The 10,345-nt window shown below is 38.7% G+C and overlaps 1 protein-coding gene across 1 annotated transcript; it reads right to left on the reverse strand.

The window, feature by feature from the left end:
- Nucleotides 1-2,649: 2,649 nt before the first annotated feature.
- Nucleotides 2,650-10,126, reverse strand: LOC105440086. Its single transcript, XM_030985095.1, has 6 exons — nucleotides 9,906-10,126; nucleotides 8,023-8,089; nucleotides 6,993-7,145; nucleotides 6,142-6,235; nucleotides 4,918-5,039; nucleotides 2,650-3,425 (listed from the first exon to the last, which is right to left on the reverse strand). The coding sequence occupies exons 1-6, from the start codon at nucleotides 9,954-9,956 to the stop codon at nucleotides 2,650-2,652; spliced, it is 1,263 nt and encodes a 420-aa protein (XP_030840955.1). The 5' UTR covers nucleotides 9,957-10,126.
- Between the last annotated feature and the right edge of the window lie 219 nt (nucleotides 10,127-10,345).

The raw sequence follows: 10,345 nt of genomic DNA on the forward strand, positions 1-10,345 counted from the left end.
GTCTTTTTTCCTAACCTAGCCATCCTAGCGCTCCATATTAATATTAGAATATAGGAAGATTTGCGTTGGCCAGATTTCTGACTAACTAGTATGTTGCAATGATTATGGACAAGTTACGACCTGTGTAGTCTTTTGTTTACGGTACAAGCCTCCAGATTTTCTCGGAATGTCATTTATTTAAAAACATAGCTGTTGCATTTGTAATTTTGGTATGAAATTTCATTATTTTATAAATTATCGCATCAGCTTCTGTGTGAGAGCGTATCATGAATATTTATGATTAGCGCATGACGTATAGATTCCTATTGAGCCAATCGAATGCAGCGGTAGGATGGCTAGGTTAGGAAAAAAATGCATCCGGGGGGTGGGGGATGTCCGGATACGAGAATACAAGAGTGCAATTGGCAGGATGCACATAACAAATACAAGATATAAATTACATGGAACATAATCGTTAAGCACAAGAAACACTTCAATAAGGAGAAGGCAAAATCTGAAAGCCCTGAACGGTTACAAGCAAGCCGAATCTTTGCACATTTTGTGATAGAAACTATTCGTCCATTTAAGAACGTAAAATTAACTTGATCATGAATAATTGCAATGGTGGTGTTTATTTTTTTATAATTAGAATTGCCATAGTACTTTATATTAAACTGCTCATTACATTTTAGAATGTTTCCTCTTCTTAACACTAGTAACAGAAAGGGGACGGTGGGGGTATGTTCACGTCTTCTACTAAGAATATAAAGTAATTGAATAGCATTTTTCGTATAGTAAGGTATGATAAGTATGAGAAATTTATTTCATTCTCACAGACATGGTTTTAAATCAGACATTTCATTACGAATATTACGTTTGGTATATGGCCTATACAAGACAACGACAGCAAGATGTCCAATTAAACCGAGCAGTTATAACATGAAATATGATATCAATTCTGCAGTGTTATTTCTTTATACTTTACAGCAATTCCCAGGGCCCTGTTTCATCAAACGTGTTATCAATAACAAGTAACAATAGCTGTTATAAGCTACTGAAATCGATACATTTGATTGGCTAAGAGAATATTGGTCATAGAAATTTAGCACTTGTGTTATTGATAATATAGTAATATTTACTGCTTTGAGAGACATAGTTGTTTTTATTAGCTCAAGGGGAGGTTACAATCGAGCTAATGCCCGGGGCTTCCCGACGGCAATAGCTCGATTGTAGCCTCCCCGAGAGCGTATAAAAACAACTATTTCTCGAAAATTAAAGCCGTCATTGTTACTGTTATATACTGAAAAAAGAGTCAACTGATGAAACCACCTTGACGTTTCTCTAGTTTGTTGAATAAAATATATAATGGGGTCTTTGACAGCAGACTGTGCAGTGTAAGGGCACAAGGTATACATGCAAATACGTGTGTGGGACTATAAACGGGCTGGATTTTTTTGTGTTACTGAAATGTGCTCAGAATTCAAGTAATTCATCTATTAAATTACTATAACAAGTCAAAGGTAAGGACAAGAATCAGTGTTTATAAGTATAACAGAAATTTTGCATGAAACACCATCAGGAAAGCTATCTAAATTTGTCAGAAATTAGCGACAAACACACCAAATTCAGCGCTGCAATGACGCACACAAAACGGCGTAGAATTCAACTTTTCATCCACCAAATGAATTCAAACACTTGCATTATACAATTTTCAATACCTCTATCACCGTTATCGCAACCAATAAAATCACAATCTAGATCTATAAGACTAATTTACGTACCTTTTGGTGTTCTTGCTGTCTAGCGACCAATTCGCACACACACAATGTATGGTATACGCGCTCGCTCAAACCAATGGGTGTTGCAGCAAGACTGAACTACTTTCCCGGTAACTGGAATTTTGCAGGGATTTTACCCTAGAACTATTACATGGGTTTGGAATTTTTCGTTTATTTACGGCAATGGCTAAAACCATGACTGCAATTTCGACCAATCAGATGGCTGGATTTCTTAAGTGAGGTCTATAACAGGTTATATGAAACGGGGCACAGGTACACCTAGCCTTTTGACGAGGCCTCGTTGACTCTGGCTAAGCGGCTGAGATGAGTCTAGATACCCGGATTGAACGCGCGACCGAATGACACAGGTCTGGACAATTCGCACTGGCGTTCATTCAGGTTTTCGCGATTAGTCTCTTTTTAGTCGCTCGGCGTCTACCAGGCATGTGGCCTTGTTTAAAGGCTAAGGTACACCTGGGTACTAGAGAGGAATTAATGTGTCAAAACACAGGACCTCTGGTATGAGAGGTTAAACCCCCCCCCCTTGAGTTTTTTTTATATGTATATTTTGTGTAAGTTTTTTTTAGGAAACCTCCCCTCCCCCCCCCCTTTTTGACTTTTTTTTTCAATTAAAAAAAAAAAAAAAAAAAAAATTATGGCAATGACTGACCACAAAAGGTGACCTTACCCCCCCCCCCCCCCCCAACGGAACAAAATGTCAAATTTCAGCTATTGGTTGAATCTTTGAAAGTGATTTTCTACGCCAGTGAAGTGATCCATAATAGTACGACTCCCCAAAAAGTTAATTTCCTCCTGGAGGAACTATATATACACCTCTAGAATAAGACGTCCCCTAAAAACTATAACATTATCAAATTGTAATAAACTGCTTTTAAGATCTAGCTACTGACTCGTAGGATGGGGGTTTTGTGGTCTCATCTCTAATGTTTGAAGGTCGAATATCAAAAGTTGGATTCAAAGCTGCGTCGTAGGACGGAGGCGCAGTTCTGTTGTCACGCGGCGGTGACGGCTGTGGGGCTGTTGGCGTACTTTGCGGACGATTAGATGTGACGTCCCCATACGCTGGAGGCGGGTCTGTGTGTGGCTCTGCGGGCGCTGATGGCGTGGCTCGTGATTGATCATCCGGTCCCGTTTCGGCTAGCGGATGCCAATTTAACGCTTCTCGAATTTCAGGATCGTCGGATGACGCACCTTCCGTTCCTTCCTGTCGCCTTTTGCACAGCCCTGCACACCTTAGACATCGAAAGCAATTTAACGCTCCTCGAGGTTCAGGATCATACTCATAGGATGATATACTTTCCGCCCTTTCCGTTCCTTCCTCTCGTATTTTGCACAGGCCTCCACACCTAAAGCATCGATAAAAGCATACCTGGATTGCAAGTCCTATAACGCATAACCATTCGTATAGCCACCCGCACAAACGAGCCCTTATGCAGCTACACAATCGATCCAGCATATCGATTGTGCGTTTACACAAACACTTTCCCACCGCGCATTTTCCTACCGAGCAGCCAACGGTGAGTACGAAGAAAAAAAGCACCGAGAGCACAGATGTGAGTGTGGTATTAGAATTTCCTGATGATCCCTCCACTTCTTCTCCATCGTCGCCGTTTGTAGGCGCAGGAGAGTCTCTCCCACCCGAAACATCTGTAATGTTAGGAAAAATCAGGCAGGGCATGTCAATAAATTAAATTAAATAGACAAAACCGTATCCAGACAACTACCCCCTGGACATCCACACCCGGATAACCACCCCCAGTCAACTACCCCGGTCAACTAACCCCCGGACAACTACCCCTAGGACAACTTCCCCCGGACAACTACCCCTGGACAACTACCCCCAGACAAATACCCCCTAGGATAGTTGTCCGGGGGTAGTTGTCCTAGAGGGTGGTCGCCCTAGGGGTTAGTTGTCCCGGGGTAGCTGTCCTAGGGGGTATAGTCCCGGGGGTAGTCGTCCTAGGGGGTGGTTATCCGGGGTTGATGTCCAGGGGTATAGGTGTCTTAGAACCAGACAAAACAGTTAACATGTCTACAACTGTATAAGATGCTAATGCAGATACAATGGAAGAGTAATCATATTACCAAACACAACCTAATCAATTGGAAGTTGGGGGTACAATTCACTAAAATTGGGTAGAAACGTATTCCCACTATATAGCTAGAGAAAATGGAGTAGTTCAAACCAACATTGGGTAGAAAAGGAAAATGCATGTGTCCTTTCTACCAATGTTATTTTGGAATAGTTACCAAACATTGGTGTGTTTGTAGCATGTTTTCTACGTTATCGAAAACGATTTTCCTAAAGGTCATAACTTTTCCATATCGTTTTGTAAAATTCAAGACGTTTTATTTACTACCCCACAACTTAAATACATGACAATATATTTGAAGCAGAACTATATTTGTATATAGCTAAATATGTTTGTATTATGATCGTTTTGAAAATGGTAATGAATGAACGAATGAAGGGTTTATAGGGGGTGTAGCATGACGAGACTACGTGTTTTTCCCAAGGCCTGACTCGAGGCTACTCAGGTATACGACTACGGACGACGCGATTACCCTGCTCAGATGTCTGATACGGTTAATAATTGTATATAGCTAAATATGTTTGTGTTATGATCTTTTTGAAAATGGTAATGAATAATGATAAATATTCATGAAGCGCAATTATCTAATAACTTACTCAAGGCGCTATACAAAACAAACTACACAATATACAAATCTCTCTCCAGAATGTTAACATTATATCATTTATAGAGTAGGCTTGCGGGTTCACCATGTGAGAGAGAGGGAGGATTGAGGAGTCTCTCTCACATGGTGCACCTGCAAGCCTACTGTATATTTACATCACCAGGCAAGCCGACACTTACAAGCACCATTATATCATTTTTAACTCTGAGTAAATAAAACCGTTTTAACATGTTTCTGAAAGGTTTCTAGGCATTGAATGTTTCGAATGGCACTTGGCAGCTTGTTCCAGAGGACTGGTGAAAAAACATGCACAAAATAATGCACGGTCCCGTTAATGGGTAGTTCGGGTTCTGGGGACTTCTAGGATGGTAGAGGCAAAAGAACGGAGTGAGTAATGGGATTGCTTTATAGTGAGGAGATCTTTCAGATATTCAGAACAAACCTTTATTCTTCTTGCAGATAAAGTCGAGTCTAGAATCTAGACAGCTTGAGACGTTCCATCTTCCATTTCTATCCAGGTCAATCACTGAACAACTCAGTGTGCTCAATGTCTCATATCTAAAGCTGTACAAATACATAATAAAGAAAATAAATACAATTCGTCATTCTTCACTGTCGTTAACAGTGTATATGCGCCCTTAGAATATGTAAAACATGATCAGAGTCCCAGAAAATAGAGAATAAGAGATATAAACCAATTCTATCTACTATATAGACTAGATATATAAACCAAAAGATAGGTAAAATTAGTATTCCATAAACAGACAATTTCACCTGCAATGTATATGACATAGTTAGCTAAATAGTGTAATACATATTTTTCTAATGGAGAGACCTGTAATTTTATCGAAATGAATCCGAATTAAGCAATGGAATGTGACCGTAAGAGGGAAATATCATTTCAGTGATTTCACTTGAAATTTCACTTGAAAAATACTCTCCGAAGTCTGAATGTATTGGAGTGGAAGTCCACTTTTTGGAGTGGAATAGGAATCACTTTGTTTGGAGTGGAATCCAGGCAAGAAATATTTAAATCCATGATTCAATCACTTCTTTAGAGTGGACTCCACTATAATGTGGAGTGGATTTAACTCCAAAGAATGTGGTCCCTGCTACGCCTCCTACAAGAGTGATTTCCATTCCTCTGCATCCAAAGATAAACTTGACTCCTGGTAAATATAGTAAATGAATTTTCACGGAATCCAACGAAACTTCCACTGAATGTTCAAGATTACAAATGACATGTGCCAACTATTTTGTAAGGAAATATATAGTGGCTTAATAATGAGAGAGACATATGATTCTATAGAAATGTATCCAAACTAAGCAATTGAATATGATCGTGAGCAAAGAAAGATATAAGAAAATACGGGTAAGTAGGCCCGACACCATGTACTTAACACATGTCACTATAATGGAAAATGGGGTGTTATCCGGAAGATGGTGCTCAGTAAGCTTTTGTGCGTTTGTTTTTATTTCAATCTTTATAATCAATCTACTGCAGGATAAACAATCCAGAATAAATCGTAGCGAATTTCTCTCAAAATACGTTTCCAATACCAGAACTCAAGATTAGCTTTAATATAGTAATACATGAGAAGTATACACTAAATTACACACATCGACCATGGAGTTACTAGCCTAGTAACTACATGCATCGACTTACTTATTGTAAAAAAGCTGAGAACTTGACCCATCTAACCAGCGCCCTCTCGAATCCATTCCTATCCATGCTAAAGATGTCAGGTTTCCAAAGGATTCTAATTGGGAAGATCCCAACAAATGAAGAGTTTAATTCCAAAAGGAGCTAAATCTATTTTTGTAACTTTAGAGAAAAAAGGAAATGTTTACCAGATTGTGTACAGTCAATGAGGTAAAAGTGATATTAGAAGGTTCATTTTTTCATAATTGCTCCCAAAATGTAGGTAAATCATTTTGTTAAAAGACACGTACTTAAGTGAACAATGTTAACTCAATTTTCATCAAAAATGGATTTAGCTCCTTTTGGAATTAAGCTCTTCAAATATATATTTGAAAAATACAATGTATTGATTTATTTTATCTTTATTCGTTCGTTTTCGTGATGCGTATACATCATTGTTGGTGTTTAATAAGTTAAGCTTAAAATTATTAAGAATAACTTATCCGTCTTGATAATCCGTAGTCTTTAAGAGGAATCAAAGTGTAAAATAATTTAAAAGATTATTCATATTGCCGTTACTAGATTTGCTGCGGGCTCCTGCAGCTGTTACTACTAATATAGTCTATACTACCACTAATACTACAACCACTAGTATTACTACTACTACTGCTCATCCTCCTCCCCCTCCCCCTCCTCCCCCTCCTCCTACTCTTCTTCCTCCTCCGCTTCTCCTCCTCCTCACACTTCTCCGCATCCTGCCCTCTTCTCCTCCTTGTCCTTTTAATATTACATACATTTCCCCTCTTACGCCTACTAATGTTACTTGTCGAAGCTCCCAGCAGCAGAACAAAAAAAAAAGTTGAACATCACCTTACCTACAAGAAAGTCATTCTCCTGTCTGTTCACTATGGAGGTCAAGAAACCGCCATCAAAGCCACATTGCGACCCTGCGAGTCGCCATGACAACGGCTCATTGTGGAGTGTGTAGCAGTATTCCAGTCGGCCAATCGAACCACTAGGACAGGACGCTTTGAAATAAAGTAGAAAGGATGAAAGGAGGAGGGCAAAATAAAAATCTGATTGTAGAAACTCGCTGATCTTCTGTGGTTTAGTAAAAGATAAATAGTCATAATTGGGGAATTAATGAAGCTGAATGAATTCTTACCATATCATTATCGGATTCCCTAAAATTACCAATCTTTGCGACATTCTAAACTTGAAGAAAAAAATTGGAATAAAACTATATAAATTCACGACATTGATAAGCCATTACCAAACAGCATCTGGGCAATTAATTATTTTTAATTTTAATCAAGCAGTAATATTGTAAGGCTAATATTAGAATATTGAATTTTGAGGTGTCTGTACTATGGTTACTATGGTTACGCCTGCCTGTCAAAAATCTAATGAAGAAATAAAGTTGTACATTAAAACATGTCTATAAAGACCACCCAATTACCCCATGATACAATCCTCCTGCGATCCAACTGCGATCCGACTTTACATGAATGCCAATTATTATAGATCTCGAAATCTAAATCAACATCACCATCTTTTCTTAAGGTTCTAAATAATGATAAGAATACTAACGACCGGAATTGTACTTCATTTAAGCATTCCAGTCAGAATGAAAGCCGTATCGCCTTTCAATCGTAGACAACCGCACTATTGGTCTGATGTCACTACGATTCTCCGCCGATTTAGCTATTCCTCCTCCAAGGAAGCTTGAAGTCCCTTGGAATTTATATTTGCTTAAAGATCATAATGATTATTCATTCAGATCCTTGATCATTAAGAATTTACATGAGCGAATATTCGTATCAAATGCTATTACTAATTCTGCCAAAATTAGATCGTAGTCGGATCGTAGTCAGATCGTAGTCAGTGCGATCGGGATTTACATACCTTGACAATGAAAGGCCGGAGCTAGTGTTATTATAATGCATGCAAGGAGGAAGGGTGTCCAAGGAACCTAAACATTATAAATAAAGGTAACAAAGATAGCGTATACATCATGATCGACGAGGAAGTGATAGTTTGCCATCGCCTAAAATCAAAAGGTGATTATTTGCTTTAATATTCCACATCTAAAACAATTTAACTACAAAAAGAAAAGGACGTGTATGCATCTACATAAAATACACGATGCCCAAATTCACACCAAAAAGGTTAGTTTAACCCAACCCCTTGAGGGTACGGTGCGCGCATGTGTTTGTTTTAATTGCGCTCATTGGTAATATAATGCGGGCTTAATTACGCCTGTTTTAGTGCGCTTTTGGATAATCTTCAGTGAAAGTGCGTTGCGCTTTGTAGATAGTACCTCTATCTTCAGTGAAAGTGCGTTGCACTGTGTAGATAGTAGTACTATCTACACAGTGTAACGAACTTTTTGCTTCTCCCATCAATAATGGGCGATCTATCTTTCATCACGTGATTTACTTTTGACCAATCGTAGAGCAAGATTCTTAGTATGTGGAATATAATGCATGATATGAAGTATAATTGAAAATGTAATATTCCGTTATCAGACAGTCAACAACAAAAATGTGAGTCCATGTAATTATATACATTCAAACCTGCTTTTTTGACCACCTGTCTACAAAGACCACATTCTTTGTTTCCCTAGCTTGAAAATGGTTTCTCATTAAATCATGTACTGGGAACCTGTACAAAGACCACCTGACTATAAAGACTATTTGTCTTGTCTACCTTGGGTGGTCTTTATAGACATGTTTCACTGTACAAGTTTATTCTTCATTAGATTTTTGACAGGTCTAAATATTATTGTCGTAAAGCATTAGCGTCACGCAAGCCTATTGTGATTGCGTTACCGCATGTGTACAGTCTTTTGTTGCCCTGGGGTTGTTGCAAGACATCTCGTAAATGTTTCACATTCAGTTGTTTAGAATTTTACATGCCCCTCGATCTCCATAGTGATAATAATGATATGAATGATGATAAAATGATGAGGATGATGGTAATGATGACGATGATGATGATGGTGATGTATACTACTACTATGCTACTACTACTACTTCCACTACTACTACTACTACTACTACTACTATATACTTCTACTACTACTACTACTACTACTACCACCACTACTACTACTACTACTATACTACCACCACTAGTAGTAGTAGTAATACTACTACTACTACTATACCACCACCACCACCACCACCACCACTACTACTACTACTACTACTACTACTATACTACCACCACTAGAAGTAGTAGTAGTAGTACTACTACTACTACTACTATACCACCACCACCACTACTGCTACTACTACTATACCACCACCATTACTACTACTACTACTACTACTACGACGACGACGACGACGACTACTACACCACCACCACCACTACTGCTACTACTAGGCCTACTACTAATACTACTACTACTAATACTACTTCTACTACTACTTCTACTACTACCACTACTACTATACCACCATCACCACCACTACTGCTACTACTACAACTACTACTACTATACCACCACCATTACTACTACTACTACTACTACTATTAATAATAATACTCTGGTGTAGTTAATTAAGTATATTATCTTCATGCATGCCCTGCAATCATTCCTAGCAATGCATTGCCTGGTAACCATGGTAACCATTTAATACACTTAGGTCGATGATTTGAGAGAAACATTACCTCAGGTCGTCCTGTAAATATGCCTGCAATCATTCAGACCATTGATAGACTTACAATGAAAATACATAATTATCGTACATAATATGCACACCGAGCACTCACGCCTATACCTGAATGACGATTCCAACAATAGATCGTTTTCCCTCCATATTTCCATCCATGTCGCAAGCACAAGCTATCACAGACAGGCGAAAAGGCAAAGCGGCTGAGAGAAATTTCAGCTACCCAAATCAGCTAATAATTATTTTAATGACAGTTCATTTTTTCAATGACGTTCCTAGCTGAAAGTGCTGGAGACTATAGGCCTATATAAGCCTCATAGTTTGGCATATGGCTGCTGTCATTTTAAATAAAGGTGGATTTGTATGAATCCACACGCGGGCGAGTAAAAGCGTCGCTATCAACATGGATACGCTGTTGCGATCATGAGCAAAATGAGATCAAATTATATCCCTTTTGAATCTAATCTCATTGTTATATTCCGATTGATGGCTGCAAAATCCAACGATGCGCCACTCTCTATCCACAACGCGCTTAAACACGTATTCCA

Source organism: Strongylocentrotus purpuratus, unplaced genomic scaffold (genome assembly GCF_000002235.5).
Source record: "Strongylocentrotus purpuratus isolate Spur 01 unplaced genomic scaffold, Spur_5.0 spur5_contig_835, whole genome shotgun sequence".
Classification (NCBI taxonomy): domain Eukaryota; kingdom Metazoa; phylum Echinodermata; class Echinoidea; order Camarodonta; family Strongylocentrotidae; genus Strongylocentrotus; species Strongylocentrotus purpuratus.

Coding starts and splice junctions, on each gene's coding strand:
- LOC105440086 (XM_030985095.1), bottom strand. CDS start 9,956: ATGGATGGAAATATGGAGGGAAAACGATCTATTGTTGGAATCGTCATT. Junction 8,090..9,905: donor TTGTTGGAATCGTCATTCAG/GTATAGGCGTGA, acceptor TATAATGTTTAG/GTTCCTTGGACACCCTTCCT. Junction 3,426..4,917: donor TATCTGCAAGAAGAATAAAG/GTTTGTTCTGAA, acceptor CTAACATTACAG/ATGTTTCGGGTGGGAGAGAC.